General features: G+C 39.1%; 1 protein-coding gene across 4 annotated transcripts in view; it reads right to left on the bottom strand.

The window, feature by feature from the left end:
* The window catches only part of AUTS2 (activator of transcription and developmental regulator AUTS2), a 1,119,628-nt gene that overhangs the window by 608,193 nt on the left and 492,393 nt on the right, over positions 1-19,042 (bottom strand). For all 4 annotated transcript variants that reach the window (XM_078439965.2, XM_078439967.2, XM_078439968.2 and 1 more), the window contains exon 3: positions 12,983-13,084. In XM_078439965.2, the coding sequence (XP_078296091.1) occupies positions 12,983-13,084 (102 nt within the window). The remainder of the gene's footprint in view (positions 1-12,982; positions 13,085-19,042) is intronic.

Below are 19,042 nucleotides of genomic sequence, written 5' to 3'. Positions count from 1 at the left end.
CATGAAAGAACATAGACACTGTATCCTCCCGTGCATTAAAAGCCCATTAGAGTTTCAGTATTTGCTAGAAAGCATACAGAACCTTATGGTCAGAGGATACTCACATTTGTCAACCCACTGTACTCACCTCTTTTTCTATACAGAAAAAAGTTGGGGGCATTAAGCTGTGTTTTTGGGACCTGGCAAAAAATTCTGTAAAAAAATCCTTCTAATCTTTACCTTTACCAAACACCCATAGCATTGACATTTCTTCCCTGCCTACTCCCTTCTCCACCACATTTTTCTCGGCCAATTGCCAGCCCCCTTCAATCACTGGAGATTTTGAAAGAAATAACATCTCTGAAAGAGGTATCTTCTTGTCCATTACTACAACTTCAAGAATCTTGCTATGGCCTTGTATTCAGTGGGACACTATTCCTGGTCAACAATAAGACCTTCAGCGTCAGATAAAGATAACAGAAGTTCTGAGACCAGCCACAGGCAGGAGTCAGGGTTTCACTGCCAGCTCATGACACACATCACATCCCTTAGGCCTTGCTATCCAGAAGGTCCACAAGAGTCTCGATCATATGCCTAATCCAAGTTTGTATCTCAATACAGATGCAAGTATTTGAAAGCATTAACCTTTTTCCCAAGTCAGAAATTCCATGAACACCTGGAACCATGGGCAAAAACAGACTATGCTACAAAAATGAAATAGATGTCTAGAAACAGCCTTCCTATGATTTGAAATGCATTATGTTGGCTATTAATTTACAGATGTGCATTTAGGGATTGGCACCGATTTCTCATATAGGAAAGAGACAGACAGCAAGGTAAAAGGCCTAGGAAAGCAAAGAGGTTGTGATGCCCTGACCACTGAACACTTGATAGAATCAAGCTGATTTCAACTTTCTGTGTTGCCCCAATCCATATCTAATGAGAAGGGGTCTTTCTTTTTTGTTTTGTTGGAGGGGGAAGGCAAACTCTCTCCAAACTATATAGCAAAAATTGTCATAGAATCGAGAAAAGGCAAGGAGTGAAAATGAGGCTTGAAAAACTAATGAGATGTTTTAAAAAAGAATGCAACAAACAAAACGTCCTTGGATTCAAAAGCATTCGAAATAATACCATACACCCATGTTTAGGCAAATACATCTGTTGAATAATGAAAAAGGCTTCATTCTTATTTGTTTCAAATGGCAGAGATGCCAATTCATTCATACTTTCAAGACACAAGGCAGAAATGTTAGGTGTAGAGAGACTGAGCAAACAGAGTAAGAGAAAGTGTTTAGCAATGAGAGGACAAGGATACGAGGAAATGCCAGCCCACTGGCTATCTGATATGTGATTTCCGGGCTCATTATCAGCCATCTCCTATTTCACATGGTCTTTTCATTTGGCTGTTTGTTTTTTTTTTTTTCCAGGTTTGACCACACTGCTCCCGCAATCTGCAAATTACCCGCCTCGATCTCATTATGTTGCAAAGGAGAGCTTTCTTACAAACACACTCTGCCTCCATTTTCAAGCTACATGGGCTGCAGGAATAGTAATGGGATGCACAGTTGAAAGACATTTTCCAGGAGGTAGAACACTGCTGCTGACATTCAAGTGTGCAAGTGGATATTCATTAAACTCTCATTCTACTCTTCCTCACTGCTCCCCACCCGACTTTCTTTCCATCTCTGTCACTAAGCTATCATGGAAGGTACTCATTAAACTCATGAAGTTAACATTTCTGTTTTAACGGCTTACCTACAACAAGGGATTTCAAAATTGATTATCCATCCAAAAAAGATGTGCTCCATTTATCAGACATCTACACAGAAAGGCCACGGCTACTATTACAGCTGAGTATGGGATGGATGTGTATGTACTCCACCTCTCAATGAGAATGTGTGCTCTGACCCTAGGGCGAATTTAAATAGAATATTTTAAAATTCTTCCACATCACCAATTGTGTCTGACATCCTTGCCTACCCACCTCCCTGTTATGCTTTTCTCTGTTGGGAGTAAAACACGGAGGATCATGGCTAAGTACATTTCTTGTGAAGGCCACACAACAAGCTCATTCATGGATTTTCTGTAGCATTTGAAAAAACAATGACAATTACAAAAACTTGAAATCTTAATCCTAGGAAGTGTGTCTCGGGGATAAGATTACTAATAGATGATGAAGACACAATATAAATTTGAATGGGAAATTACTACTAGGGGAATTCAAGGAAAAACAGGCCGAAAATTAAAATGAGAAATACTACATGATCCAAGAATTCCATTACCGTATTTACCCAAAGAAAATGAAAACACTAATTTGAAAAGAGATATATAGAGATCCCTGTGTTTACTGCAGCATTATTCACAAAAGCCAAGATACAGAAGCACCCCGAGCCCATCCACAGATGAATAAAGAAGTGGTCTGTCAATCTATATATCTATCTATAAAAGGAGTATTCTATCTATATAAAAGGAGTATTATTCAGCCATAAAAAAGAATGAGATCTTGCCATTTGGGACAACATGAATACACCTAAAAATATTATGCTAAGTGAAATAAGTCAGACAGGGAAAGACAAATACCATATTATTTCACTGATGTGGAATCTAAAAAAAACAAAGCAAGTGAATAAACAAACAAGAAAACAGACTCTTAAATACAGAGAACTGGTGGTTGTCAGAGGAAAGGTGGATGGGGGTAAAATAAATAAAGGGGATCATGAGGTACAAACTTCCAGTTACAAAAAAACCAAGTCATGGAGGTGAAAAGCACAGCACAGGGAACACAGTCGATAAGAGTGTAATGATGCACTATTGTAGTGAGGAATGCATGATGCACAGAATCATCGTATCAACCAGAAACTAACATAACAAACACTACACTAATTATATGTCAAAAAAAATTCTACAGGGCGCCTGGGTGGCGCAGTCGGTTAAGCGTCCGACTTCAGCCAGGTCACGATCTCGCGGTCCGTGAGTTCGAGCCCCGCGTCAGGCTCTGGGCTGATGGCTCGGAGCCTGGAGCCTGTTTCCGATTCTGTGTCTCCCTCTCTCTCTGCCCCTCCCCCGTTCATGCTCGGTCTCTCTCTGTCCCAAAAATAAATAAAAAAACGTTGAAAAAAAAAATTAAAAAAAAAAAAAATTCTACAGATAACAAAAGAAATAAACAAAAATAATAAAACTAGCTTTTCAACTAAGAAATTTTGTAATTTCATACCACAAAAGTTAAAAAAAAAAACTAGTGGGAATTTCAGGGAACATGTGATATTTAGGGAAAGCATTTGTTTTTGTTTTCTTTTTTTGTTTGCCATCATTATTATTGATTGCTTTTGGTTTTTAATAAATAATAGATGTGATTTAAAAAAAATAGGGGGCAACAACTTGAAAAAAGCATTAGTTATGGAAATGGACCCTTCTAACTTCAATTTTCAACCCTCTATTCCAACCCCTTTCACGTAGTCACTGGCTCTCATCTATACTCCTTGTCTTCTGGCTTCTTTACCTCTCTGTATTCTTGGTCTTATCTTTATCTGTTGTTTCATATAAAGGGCAAATAAAGATTTTAAAGTAAAAATTAGAAAAACATACCTTTTAACATCTTCCAGTGCAAAAAAAAATGACTATCCTCAAAGTCACAGAGACTTTTTCTGACTGCACCCCAGCTGGGATAATGGTTTTTCCCCTGCTTTCAGACTTCAACTGAAACATGGACTCTTCCTGGGTCTCAAGCCTTCCAGCCTTTGGACTAGAATTACACCATCAGTTCTCCTGGTGATTAGGCCTTGGACTCAGACTGGAACTAACCAGTGACTCTTCTGGGTTTCCAGCCCGCTGACTACAGACCTTCAGACTTATCAGCCTCCGTAGTTGTATATGATTATACACACTATTGGTTCTATTCCTCTTGAGAACCTTGACAATAAAACAACCTTACGTGGTACAGGTGCTGCCAAAGTTTGTACGAGAATGGCCTTATTTGGACAATGGGTCTTTGTAGACGTAATTAAGTTGGGGTCATACTAGATTAAGGTGGTCCTAAATCCAGTAACTGCTGTAGTAACAAAGAGAAGAAAGGACACACAAAGCTACAAATTGAGCAGAAGGCTGTGTGAAGACAGAGGCAGGTACTGTACTGATACAATTATAAGTCAAGGAATGCCAGAGGCCACCAGAAGCTAGACAAGGAATGGAAGGGTCCTTCCTAGAGCTTTCAGAGGGATCATGGCCCTGCTGACACCCTTAATGTTGGAATTTTAGTCTCAAAAACTATGAGATAATAAATCTCCATTATTTTAAGCTGCCAGCTTGTGGTCTTCAATTACAGTAGCCCAGGAGACTCATGCCATGCCTAGCCTCCTTACCATACACTAGAAGAGATCATGTGATCAACCCCTGCGTTCAGTCACTATATTCCAGCCGCACTGGCCTTATTTCTTCCCCTGAAACACGTCATGCTTGCTCCTGACTCAGGCCCTTGAGCCTGTGGTTCCTGATGCCTAGGATGCTCTTCCCACAGATCTTCACAGGGCTACCTCTTTCAGGCTCTGGTTTAAACATCGTCTACGGAAAGGCCTCATCCGATCACCTGGTTAAAACGGCAACACATGCCCTTCAGCCCCTCATCACTGTCTTGTTTACCTGGTAAAACACATTCTGTCAGAAACAGTTATGCTCACAGCTCACATGTCTGTCGTCTGCCTCCCCAACAGAATGCAAGGCTCATGAGGACAGACTTCATCCTGTCCACTAGTCAACCTCAAGCGCACAGAATTATACGCAATCCAGTTAAAGTACCGGATGAAAATTTCTGGGCAGTCAAAATGCTGACACATCCAGGCAAACGCATGAATATATGGCTCTGGAATAGAAAAGGGCAGAAACAAACTGTCAGGGAAAAGGGAAAATCTAACACAGATCTTAAAAAGAGAGAGAAGAGAAGAAACAGAACATCAAGAATACTTTACAGGCCTGGATTAGATCCGATTTTCTTCTTAACTAAGGGAAACTCATGGATGGTGTGGCCCCTGTTTCTTCCTTAATAAGAGTGAGCCAACCTAGGACAGAGTAAAACCTCAGTAAAAGTTTGGGGGGAAGGTGGGAAGAAAGGAGGCTGGGACACACGCTTGCACAAGTGAATGAATGACTGTGTGGTGGGACCCACAAACATGGGGAGTTTTGGGGTATCTCAAAAAGATGTAGAAAAAAGTGCCCCAATTATGATGTTAAATGGACTAAATGGCCTCAGAACAATCAGATTAGACAACTGTTTAGCACAGTACTTACTACAATTCAATCTCTTTTCATGATTTTCTGAAACGTTTCAATTCCTTCAAGTATTGAGCCCTTCAAAAGTACTAAATATTGTTCTCCCTTCTCATAACTAAAAACCTGACCCAAAAACCATTCACAGAGAAACGAGCCATATCCACATACTCATTTCAATAAGCCATTAAAGAAGTCTACTTGCATAGGATGGTGGGAAGAGTTTGCTAGAGAAAGTGACACTGGGGCTGGCAGAAGGAAAAGAGAAAAAAAAAAAAAGATCCAAAAGAGAAAACAAAGGTAGGAAGATTTGAAAGTGCATACTATTTAAGAAAACAACAGTGGTTCAGAGGGACTAAGCCTAAGGTACAAAGATGGGGAAGGAGAGGGGGGGCAGGAAGATGAAGGGGAAGCTTCAGACTTCCTTGAGGGGCTCTGCAGACAATCCTCAGGGGTGTAGACTTTGTCTAAAATATCTTAAACAAGGCAGTTTAATTGTGAGCTCTGATTCTCAGAAAAACAGCTCTGGAGGCAGTGCAGAGCACAGTACAGAGGAAACAGAGACGGGGTAGATGACACCAGGAAGAGGCCACAGGAATTCTCTGTGTGCCAAAGAGAAGGGCATCTGACGTATCAGCGGTGTCAATGAGAATATAATCATACCCAAATACCTCTTCACAAATACAGTCAGTAGATAAACGAAAGTGACCAAGGAGACAGGATAAGGAGATGGAGGAAGGGACTGAGCTTGACTCCGAGGATACGAGCTCTGGGATCCAATACCAGGACAGGGAAGCAAGAGGGATGGACGGTTCCCCGTCCGGTTGGAGATAAACAGGTAAGGTGACATGGGTAATAAGGGTTTTGTTGGGGAGGAAGAGTCCTGTTTGTCGTGACGGGAATAAGCAGGTCTTGTCAAATGGACACTTACAAGGAATTCAAATTTAAGAGGGCAGTAAGGCTATTAAGGGAAGTTCTAAATCTGATACAAAAGGATGATTCCAGAATGAGTATTTTTGAGCATGGTGGATGTGCCAAGAACTGTGCTACGTGATTCAAATAGCACGGTGCCAAGTGATCTTTAAAGGAGACCCACAGGGCGCTTGGGTGGCTGAGTCAGTTAAACCTCCGACTCCTGATTTCGGCTCAGGTCATGATCTTGGAGTTTGTGAGTTTGAGCCCCGCATCAGGCTCTGCACTGATGGTGCAGAACCTGCTTAGGATTCTCTCTCGCTGTCTCTCTCTGCCCTTCTTCCGCTCTCGCCCACACGAGCGCTCTCTCCCCTCTCAAAATAAATAAATAAAGAATACAAAAATTAAAAAGTAACACAGGAGACCTACAAGGCAGGTCAAAGTATGCCCATTTCGCAGAAACAGAAACCTAGACTGGGAAAGATCAAGTTCTTTGCTCAAGGTCACACAGAAAATAAGTAACTAAACTGCTCTTAAAACTTGGTGTGTTAGTAATGAATGCCCAGGATCATTTCATAATTTGAGGATTTGATTTACTAAATTTATAAGTAAATTTAGCCCCTAAATTCTGACAACTTCCTCAGTGACAAAACTCTGTGTAAGTCAGAAGCAATACTGTCCCCCTTGAACAACTCATCATGAATATTTATATACTCAATTATTCCCCTTAACTTTTTCCTTAGTGACTAACCTCAACAAGTTACTGTGTCTCCTTGATGTGGACAATCTGAGAGTCCTCGTAGACAATTATTCCCTTCTGGAAATACAGTTTGGGAATACGTAATTTAGAAAAGCCAAGCACATTTGGTTTTGAAGCTTTAGCCATGAGTCAAATCCTCCAGCCACACTGCAGTTCTTTATTCTTTCTCTTTTTTGCCTGTCCAATTCAAAATAACTAAGCTGGAATAATATAATATCTTCATTAGTTGCACTTGGGAGTGAGTCTCAATTGCCAAAGCTTCTAAAAATAACTGAAATGCAGGAAAGACAGGGGAATTTTTATCTCAGCTGAAAAACCAGGCGTGGGCACGATGGACTCACAGGGACCAGATACGTTCTTGCACCTTAAGCAACAACAACAACAACAACAACAACAACAACAACAAACCAGACAAAATGTATGAGAAGAGGGATTTTAGAAACTGGGCAGTAGGCATGGCAAGACAGTGATCTTCGAGACGAGGGAAGCAGATGAGATGACCCTAAAAACTGCCCCAGCTTAACACCTGGAGAGAGTTTTGATGCCACAGTAGGGCAACTGAGAGGTGGCCCAGGTAGAGCCCAGAAGTACCCCAAGTTGAGAAGACAGAGCTGGAGGAAGCCAAGGCAGCTGGAATTTGCAAAGCAGAAGATGGTAGAGAAGAGACCTTCACAGGGACAGAAACGTGGAAGCTGTGAAAAGGTCCCCTCTGGTCTTTGCCTGAATACCTACCAGCACATCTGCTGGAGAAAAGCACCCCAAACGAGGGGAACAACCACTGGAGAGGAGCAGGCAAACAATCCCCAGGGCTCACATAGGGCAGAAAATGGTATTTCCACCAGCTGTCAGGGTTCAGAAAAAATCGCGTAATGCACCAGGAATCAGGCAGAGTATTCAGTACTGGGGAAGTAATTAGCCTTAGCCTAAAGGCTGCTCTGGTTCCACCCAGGAAAACATAAAAGCAAACCTCAGAAAAATCAAACTATTTCCAAGTGACATAACTGCATCCCAGAATAAAGCTCAAGAAAATTTACAGGAACCCATAATATCCAGCAACCAACAAAGAGAAATTCACAATGTCTGGCATCCAAAAAAAACAAAAACAAAAACAAAAACAAAAACAAAAACAAAAACAAAAACAAAACTGTCAAGCATGCAAAGGAGACAGAAAATAACAATTCATAAGGGGGAGAAAAACCAACCAACAGTGGCAGACATGGAAATGACACAGATTAGTAGACTAAGGGCCTTAGAACAGTTAATAACTACTTTCCACATGTTCAAGAAACTAATGAAAGCAAAAGCACGGGAGAGCCATGGTAAACGAAAACAAGACTAAGCGTGGTCTTTCAGTCCATCTCCTCATTGTCTGATAGTTACTGAAGTAATTAGTTACTAATTCCCTTTTAAGAAAGACTAGGGGTATCTTCATTCTTGAAAATATTGTGTGGGTAGGTGCTGCCTTGGTTCCAAAAGAATCACTTTGTGGCTTGACTTCCTTGGCAAAGGTTTTCATCTCTGCAAATTTTAGATGCCAATGGGCCTGAGGTAAGAATCTGCAACCTCAGAACTGCTCACGCAAAGCAAGTACGTGGCTGGAGGTTTTGGAAGATCTCGTTAAAGGCCAACTACTTTTTTTCCTTTTCTTTTTCTCTGTCATTTATCCTTTCATATTTTGATACTGTTGTTGCAAAAGGTAGGAATTTTAAAAATTAATAAGTCACATGAACTCAAAGTATTGCACAGACTGGATCCACATAAGATTTTCAGGATTGTTACAGCCCTCATTTTTTTTTTACATTATTTTATTGTGGTAAAAAAAAAATATATATATATACACACATATATACACACACACACATATATATGTATATATATACACATATATACACGTGTATATATATACATATATATACACACATATGTGTATATATGTGTGTGTATATATATATATATATATATATATATATATATATACACACAACATAAAGTTTGACATTTTAGCCATTTTTAAGTGTATAATTTGGGCATTAATTACATTCACATTGCTGTGAATGTATCCAAAAACTATTTCATCACCCTAAACAAAAACTTTGTAACCGTTCACCCGTAGCTCCCAATCCCTCACTTTCCCCAACTCCCGTGACTGGTCCCTCCCTGTTAATGTCCTTTCTGCTTTCTGTCTCTAGGAATCTGCATATTCTAGGTTCCTTAAATAAGTGGAATCATACAATACTAGCTTCTTTCACTTAATATAATGCTTTCAAGGTTCTGGATCATGCATGAGAACTTAACTCCTTTTTTATGACTAAATAATATTCCATTGTCCATATATGCCACTTTTCATTTATCCATCCATCTACTGACAGACAGGTGGGTTGTTTCTACTTTTGGTTATTGTGAATAATGCTGCAATAAAAATAGGCACATAAATATCTCTCTGAGCAACTATTTTCAATTTGATTGGATATATACCTAACAGTGGAACTGGTGGGACATATGGTAATTTTATATTTCATTATTTAAGAAATTGCCAAGCTGTTTTCCATGGTGGCTGTACCATTTTCCATTCACACCATCACATGTAAGGGTTCTAATTCCTCTATATCCCTGCCAACACTTATTCCCCCCACCCACCCTTTTTTATTATAATTATCCTGGCAGATGTAAACAGATATCTCATTATGGCTTTGACTTGTATTTCCCTGATGACTGTGATGACGACAATCTTTCATGTGTTTACTGGCCATTTGTATATCTTTTCTGCAAATGTCTCTTCAAGTCCTTTTCCCATTTTATTTATTTGTTTGTTTGTTTGTTTTTGAGAGAGACAGAGACAGAATGTGAGTGGGGGAGAGGCAGAAAGAGAGGGAGACACAGAATCCGAAGCAGGTCCCAGGCTCCGAGCTGTCAGCCCAGAGCCCAACGCAAGGCTCGAACTCACAAGCTGTGAGATCGTGACTCGATCTGAAGTCGGTCACTCAACCAACTGAGCCACCCAGGCGCCCCCCTTTCCCATTTTTAAATATTAAACACTTACCAGTTATATGATTTGCAAATATTTTCTCCCATTCTATAGGGATTTTTTTCACCTTCTTGATAATGCCCTTTGAGATGCACAAATGGTTTTGGTTTGGATGAAGTCCAATTTTCCTATTTTCTCTTTTGTTGCTCATGGTTTTGGGGCTATATCTAAGAACCCACTGCCAAATTCAAAATCATGAGATTGACCCACATTTGCTTCTAAGAGTTTCATGATTTCAGTTCTTATACATAGGCTACTGACTCATCTTGAGTTAATGTGTGTACATGCTGTGATGCAGGGGTCCAAATTTATAATTTTATGCCTTTGCACCAGGAAATCTAGTTGTCCTGGCATCATCTGTTCAAGAGAAAATATCCTCCCACCTGAATGGTCTGAACACTCATACCAAAAATCAGTTGGATACAGATGTATAGGCTTGTTTTTAGAGTCTCAATTCTATTATTGCATTGGTTTGTATGCCTATTCTGATGGCAGTATCATACCGTTTTGATTACTGTAGCTTTGCTGATAGTTTTAAAATTGGTTAAGTGTGAGTCTCCCAGCTTTGTTCTTCTTTTCCAAGATTGTGTTGACTACTAAGGTTTCATGCCATTCCACATTAAATCTGAGTATCTGCTTTCTCCTGTTTGCAAAAAAGGATGCTGGAATTTTCAGAGGAATTGCCCAGAATCTGTACGTTGTTCTGGGTAGGATTGACATCTCAATGATATTAAGTCTTCCTAACCATAAATGCAGGCTATCTCTTGCATATTTCTTTTTATCTAATGAAAAGTGAATTCAAGGCAACCAGTCAAAAGATCTCAATGACTGCACAATACTGTACTCCTGTCCCCTGACTTAACATGGTTTTCATTTCTCTACTCTGTGACGAAATTATGATTAACTGGAATAATCCTGGCAAAATTTCCAGGGTTAGTAAGATCTCATATTAAAATCAAAACAGGGGGCACCTTCACTGAGCATGGAGTCTGCTTCAGATATTCTCTCTCTGTCTCTCTCTGTGTCTCCCCACCTCCTCCCACCCCTCCCTCCCCCTCTGCCCCTCTCCCCTACTTGCGTGCTCTCTCTCAAATTAAATAAAAATTCTCTCTCTCTCTGCCCCTCTGCCCTGCTTGCACATGCATGTGCTCTTTAAAATAAAATTTAAAAATTAAATCTTAGAGGAGCTACGTAAGTATTGAGTATTGTTAACAACTTAGTATTTCTTACTGTACTGAATACTTACTGTATTCAACTAAGTATTTCTTACTTAGTATTTCTTACTGTTACGGTTTTACTGTTATAATTTATAGTTCCATCACAAAGTTAATGAAATATAAAAACACACAAAGAAATATTCTTATACACAGACATACTCACACAGCGAAAGACTGAGTTAGTATTAGTTGTATAATGGATATTAAACCTTATTAGAAGAATGGGATGCAATTAGTTACAATTAAGACATTAAGAGTACCAAAGAAATAATTATACTCTGTTTATTCCACTTAATTCTTTCCAGAAGTCAATGTTCTCTATATCAACTCTCACTCTAAATCTCTCAAATTTTCCTGAGAGGTGAAGGAAGATGGCTGTGTCCTGAGAGGGTCTACCTTGGATGATGGAGAAATGGATGGGAGACGATTACAGGAATGACGCAAAGTTGTGCAGTGCTCTCTAACCTTTTATGCTGAGGAACACCCCTTAAAGTTTTGAGCACACTCCTAAAATACATGTGTTTATAAATTATATACATGAACTACTTCCACCTCATTAAATTAAGTATTAGGAAAGTTTAATTTCCTTTGTTTTTAGACACAAAATAAATAAGTTCTAATATGTTTTTTCTTGCAACACACTGGATCATCTTGTACACCATGATGAAGACAACTGCTTTAGAGTATTAAAAAAAAAGAGGGACATCTGGGTGGCTCAGTCGGTTAAGTGACCGACTTTGGCTTAGGTCATGGTCTTGCAGCTTGGGGGTTTGATCACGCATTGGGCTCTGGGGTCTGTGCTGACAGCATGAAGCCTGGAGCCTACTTTGGATTCTGTGTCTCCCTCTCTCTCTGCCCCTCCCTCGCTCACTCATGCTCGCTCTCTCTCTCTCTCTCTCTCAAGTATCAAAAACATTAAAAAAAACTGTTTAAAAATCATTTAAAAAAAGGAAGACAAAGGCCAAAAGGTTTCTGCTCCTTATTATATGTCCTAATTCTGCTTATTCTTCTTAAAACTCAGAGACTCTGAATTTCTGTCTCTTTCTTGAGAGTACTATCTCACTTAATCTGTGAATGTTCCTTTGTTGTTACTACTAATAAAAACTTCTCCCTGAATGGTCATTTTATAAGAAAGCTTCCAAGTGTTGCCTTCAGGGGTAAAGATGGGTCAAGAATCTTGTCATGTGACATGTTAGGATAGAAGAAAAGAGAGCCCAGAGGATCAGGTGCTCTCGGGAGGTGGCAAAGGGGAATCTGCCCTGTTGGCAGGTAGGAGGCTGGAGAGTGGGAGGAGGCAGGTCTAGGGGGGTGACAGAGCCCTCAGGAGGTACGGTGTGTTATCACAAGGATTTTTCCTTTGCAAATCAGTCAGGAAATAAAACTCCTTCTCTTGCCAAGTAGGTGGGTGGTTAGCCATCCTCTCTAACAGGAATGAAATGACAGACAGGGACGTTTACCAATGTCACGGGCAAAGATATTACAAAAAGCCCAAAGTTAAATGATGTCATCTTCCAGTGGTAGCACTGCTGGACTACTTTTTTCATTTGCAACATTGACACTGAAGATATTACCACTTCCCCTTGTAATCTCTTATTCCTAAGGCCACAAGTACTCCCGCCCACCTAACAAGTAGTAAAGCACATTTTAGGTCAAACCAGAAAACAGAAGGAAAGTATCTCGCCAGGCTCCAACACGATGCCAGACAGGGTGGACTGTACTATGTGCATAGACAAAGTGACAGGAAGGGATGGTGGTGCTGGGAAACTGAGACTTGACCCAGGGGATGTGTGGTCTGGTGGTTTTGTCTGATTTTTCTTCTTCCCCACTTACATCACTGAGCCTTTCCCGGGAGCTGCTCCTGTGGAAGCCCTTGGATTCTCCGCTGGCGCTTTCACTGTCACTGTCCCTGCAGCTGTTCTGGCCTGGCTTCAGCTAAAGGCAAAAGAAAAGAGGAGAAAGAACAAAGTCAGTGGTCTCCTCACACAACTGTTCTTCAGGTCTTGTCAAAGTGAACAACTTAAGGTCCTGCATTTGAACATTCTTCTCAGCTTCTGAGTAGTGCCAGGCAAGCGGACGCAGGAAGAAACACAGAGAGCAGGCTAAGCAAAACATATACCATAAAATGTCAATGTAAATCTGAGTGAATAAGCCTAAACACACACACGCGCGCGTGTGCGCGCGCACACACACACACACACACACACACACACACACACACACGCCCTGAAAAAAAAATCTAACAAAGGTCCATGAATCTTGGAAATTAATCTTCCCTCTGATTTTTCCTCTATTCCACTGGGGCATTTTTGTCAATAATATAAAGACCAAACACAATGAATTAAAGCCAGATTACACCAACTCTGGGGGCCCGCCTTATTTCCCCTGTCCTCCTCTGAAGAAAGAATACAACAAAACAGAGCAAAAGACAATGTCTTCTTCTAGGAGAAAATGATGAGATGCTCTATGTTATTGTTCAACCACCAAGAAGACAATGATCCTGATTTCTGAGACGACACTGTGGAGGTCCCCTGTCAGATATTTAAGAGTACCAAATTAAGACCTACAGGTTAAGGATATTAGCCAGCACTCATTCAACAAATATGTATTGAGTGTGGCATCTAGGCCTGGTAGTAAGAGCTGAAAATATGATGCTAAACCAAAAAAAAAAAAAAAAAAAAAGGTAAAAGGCTCTAATCTTATGAAGCTTACATATTGGCAGTTTCTACACATTTACCCAGCTCTGATATTCCACTGAAATGAATAAACACACAGAACTGCAAACCATTAGTCTATATGGGACTATGAGTCCCCCACATATGGACCATTAGTCTATGATACTATCATCTGCAACCACCTTTGGACAGACCCCAAGCAATCTGATGCAGGTTATAACATACAGCCCTTTCACAATGTTCTTAATCTCGCAAGGGAAAGACGGCAAGACAAGCAATTATAATAACACAAGGAAACACATGCTAAATGTAACACCAAAAAGAAGGAAGAAAGGTAACCTCTGAAGCCTTGGATTTTCAAAGTGGATTGAGCTCATACGGCTGAGAAGAGAGGGGAAGATACTCTTGACAGGAGAAAGACAGAAAACAAAGGCAGGGAAAGCAACATGCTAGGAAATGATCAGAAGGAGTCTTATCTGAAACAGAGATTTCCTTCTGGGAGGAAATTGGAAGAAACATTACAGAGGGGTGCATGGATCAGACATGGAAAGTCTCAAACAAAACATAAGCCCCATACTTCTGGGAAGGAGGGAATTTCAGAGAGAAGAACAGGTAATAGGTAGCACAATTTTTGCCTGCAGGTTTTCATGTGGCTCCGGGGCCAAGGGGGAATGTGAAGCAAGACAAATGGAGAATGAATCTAAATCCACATTCCTTGTCTAATGTGCTTCTTTAAAAACTGCAGTTCAGGTGCCACTCTGGGTCACACCAGCTAATAAGCTGTCCCCAAATCCCCACTATACAGAGCATTCTTTTTTTGCTTTCAGCCTTTCTACAAATCCACTTTTATCACTTTCTTCTAAAACTCCCTTTCTCCAGAAGTCTTCTCTAATGGAACCCAGAAAAATGATACTCATTTTACTTTGTATCCTCCTGGGCCCTTAAGTACTTAGTTTCCTTCTAAATTACTGCCAAACCTGCTAATTCTAAGTTAATTCAGATGCAAGCTATATGAGCCTTTTCTTATTACTATGGAATAAAAGTTCAGAATATTGTCATTCTCTTCAAATTTTCATTTTTACACTTATAATAAAGGGGAATTCAATCTAAAATGAACATCACTTTCTCTCAATTTCCTGAACATGTCATGTCCATTTCCATCCTGCACCTATGTATTCACACTAGATTTCCTCAACCAGTAAAGCTCACCCTACCCTTCTCTGTGCATTTCAGGTCAAGATTGTTTTTAATGCTCAGATATGATCCGCTATGGTTTTTGAAGAGCTCCTTCTTTCTAGATATATTTTTTGATGTATGCCTTCAAAGTTTAGCCAGTATCATTCTTCATTAAACGCCTCTGATAATTATATACTTTCAAGTATGAAAAGGCTTACTGTTATTACATACATCTGACTAGTGATAAAATCTGTATGTGGAATAGGCACTCCAATTTATAGGCAATGTCATAATTTTCATCTCCCTGGACCTCTGACTTAAGTAAAGGCAGGTAATGCTACTTCCAATGAGTGAATGAAGAAACAAATAGAGCAAATAATATGCTCAGAATTAAGCAAGATATCTAGGACTCAGTCCATGTCTGTACAGCTTACCGCTCTCTTCATTTTACTTCTTAGAACCTATTTAGTATGTTAGCATTTCGTGTGGAAATAATGAAATCTGCAGGATATGAATATTCTCTACAGAGTATGTTTTTAACATATTTGTGGTACCTGACTTAATTCACACACAAAAAAAGAAGTCTCATAAGGTGATATTGATCAAGAGGTGTTTATAAAAACTCAGCCCCTCAACCTAGACGAGATAAACATCCCGTAGGGAATTAACAGCATAAGAGCATGAAGACTTCTCCTGATATCCACCTGGCTTACCAAAATCTGGACATGGCATTTGGATCTCTTCCATATTTCTTCATAGAAGGAAAATGATGACTTTAACAGGCCCAACAAGAGACTTCAGTGGCTCTGATGTAAATTATCTGACTAAATGTTGATCTAGGCTAAGGGCAAAACCCAAGAAGGACTGAGATGAACCAGCTTCCTTGCCTTCCCTGTGCCCTTCCAGCAAAAGCACATCAGTGAATTCTCTTTGGAGAGCCTTACATAAAATCCACCCCCACACTGCCCTTTTCTCCTCCAAAGCCAGGCTCAAGTTTAAAGGAAACTTAGGATTTTAAGCTGTCAGACAGCTCAATATTTCAAAGAAATGGATTGACTACAGTAAGTACTAAAGCTAAACCACAAGATTTCAGGCAAAGAAGTATTCACTCCTAATCCCATGAATACATTTAAAACTGGCATTTTCAGCCATATCCAATGGATCATTTGGGGTAGCACAGCTAACTTAGAAGTTGTAATCCTTCACCTGAAATTCCCAGCTATTACCTACAACCAAGAGACATTACAAAGGCCAGGTGCTGGCTTAAACATTTAAAGACCTAAGAAAAATCGATCCGCTTGCATTGATTTGTCCTAGCACCCATGGCGGCTGTTGTAAGAAAGCTACTGCTATAACAGATGCAATGAGATTTCTTACTACCTTTTTTCAGATACGCTAAAATACCTCATTTATTTAAAAATTAATGTAATTCACTCATTTCCAGAATTGTCTTCTCATTAGAATATTATACAATTTTGGCAATAGAATTAGAACAAAACAGATGAAATAAAAAGGAAGCTAGTATCTGGCATGAGTGGTAGTGATCCTATCAATAAGATTAACAACTTTTACAATATATAAGAAGATGAGTTGTTTTCCATTCGACTTCATTGTCAACAATACAATCAAAAACTCTGAAGCTGTTATGTCGTTAGAGTTAACTGTTATTAATGGCTAATTAGGAAAATAACGATCCATGGTTTTATCGCTGCTAATGAACATGTAACGAAATCCCATCACGCTGGACTCAGTGAAGGTGCAGGAATTCTGTATACACCTGCCAAGATTTGTGACCCAGGCTCTGCCACTCTTCAGCTTCAGTATGGAGAGTTCAAGATGCTAGATGCTCTGTGGGTGTCATTAACTCTTCAAACAAAATTCGCAGAAGGATAAAGTATGTGGAGATGATACCAATGCCTGAAACTCAAGCGGAATGATGTGAATTATGCACTGCAATGCAGAAAAGCATCCAAAAGTAATCTCCTACCACCATTTTGGTCCCTCAAAGCAGCATAAATCCTATGTCTGACTGCTGAGTTTTCCTGCAGGGATCTGAATGAACTTCACACAATGTTTTAAAAATGTGTCAATAAGCACAGACTTGTCTATTTTTCAATGAAATTTTGTAACATGCCTTCACTAACATCAAAATGGCAAGTATTTAATCTTGTAAAAACGTTTGTGTTTTTTTCCAAAATGAAACTCTTCCCATTTGTTGAAATATTCCCCATAGATTGGGTTGAATTTGTACTATATTTTTTTATTTTTTATTTGAGTAGAGTTGACACACAATGTTTTATTAATTTCAGGTACAACCTAGTGATTCAACATCTCCATATGTTATTCTGCCCACAAGTGCAGGTGTCACCATACAATTCTATCATAATACCATTGACTATATTCCTTATGCTGTACCTTTTATTCCTAGAATGTATTCATTCTATAACTGGCAACCTGTAATACCCACTCCCCTTCACCCATTTTGCCCATTCACTCATCCCACTTCCCTCTGCCAAACATCACCTTGTTCTCCGTATTTATAAGTATGACTCTGTTTTTGCTACCTTTATTCATTTGTTTTGTTACTTAGATTGCACTTCTGAGTGAAATAATATATTTGTCTTTCTTGGTCCGACTTATTTCATCTAGTATAATACCTTCTAGATCCATCCATGTTGTTGTAAATGACAGGATCTCATTCTTTTACATGACTGTGTAATAGTCCATTTCGTGTGTGTGTGTGTGTGTGTGTGTGTGTGTGCATGCACGCACGCGTGCACGTGTGTCACATCTTTATCCATTCACCTATCTATCAATAAATATGTGGGTTGCTTCCATATTTTGGGTCTTACAAATAATGCCATAATAAAGATGTGGGTGCATGTAACTTTTCAAATTAGTATTTCCTTTGGGTAAATACCCAATGGTATGATTGTTGGATCACAGGGTATTTCTATTTTTAATTTTTTAAGGAACCTCCATACTGTTTTTCAGAGTGGCTGTAGTGCATCTGTATTGTCTTATTCCTTGAGTTTTAAAAGGTACTTAAGATGAGAGAAAGAGAACTAAACTACTTAATGAAAAGCTGACACATCAAAATAAGCTAACAGGGAATACAAACAAAATTACAAATTTGAATAGAAAAAACATTTTAGGACATTAATAATATATTGTACTTTTAAACGTACAATATAACAAGTTGTGCCTAAAAGGTAAACATAAATTCTGGAAACTAAGGCAGGGCAAGAAATTTGTGTAAAATTTCTCCGGGATCACAGAATCAGAAATTATCTTGTTATTGTCTTCAATAAGTAGAGAAAGTTTTAAGTAAGGATTTGATAATCTTACAGTTAACCACTGGTAAAATTTAGATATTAAAAATAATGTCTTCTAAATCATTATCAAATATAAAAGGATCAAAATTATAATTAATACTCTCAATTGGGAATATCTGGAAAATAAGGGAAATAGCAAGATAGCAAAAACATATAATTATGTTGGTTATAATAATAACATATATGGATTAAGCCCCATTTTTTAAAACAGCAAGAACATCTACTATTTGTGAGGTTAAATAAATAAATGAATAAATGAAAAAATGAATATCCAATTATTTGTTAGTTAGAACTCCTAGGTTTAAAAAAAGAGAGGGGAAAAAAAGACAAAGGATTAAATGGTTAGGTGAAGTCATATGTCAGACAGCCATTTTACAGTGATAAGAGATAACATCTTTACCCTTCATAGGTCTGTACTTTATACTGAAGGGTTGAGTTGTAAGCTTTTTATGCCAATGTATAAAGTAAAGAAGTATGTTAAGTAATCGAGGAAATCAAGATGGGACTCTTTAGCATCCTATTAATCAGGAAGGCAGAAAACAGAGCAATAGAAAAAGACACAGATGCTAAAAGACTCAGTTTGAGCCAATATGTAATAAATTTGGTGATTACCAGAGACCACGTCTTTGAGCATACCCACAGGACATCAGCACCAACTGAAGATGGACTAGGCCACAAAGAATATCAGAATAAATTTCAAAATGTAG

The sequence above is a fragment of the Panthera onca genome, chromosome E3, assembly GCF_046562875.1.
Source record: "Panthera onca isolate mPanOnc1 chromosome E3, mPanOnc1 haplotype 2, whole genome shotgun sequence".
Lineage (NCBI taxonomy): Eukaryota > Metazoa > Chordata > Mammalia > Carnivora > Felidae > Panthera > Panthera onca.
This window is presented reverse-complemented; position numbering and strand designations above follow the sequence as displayed.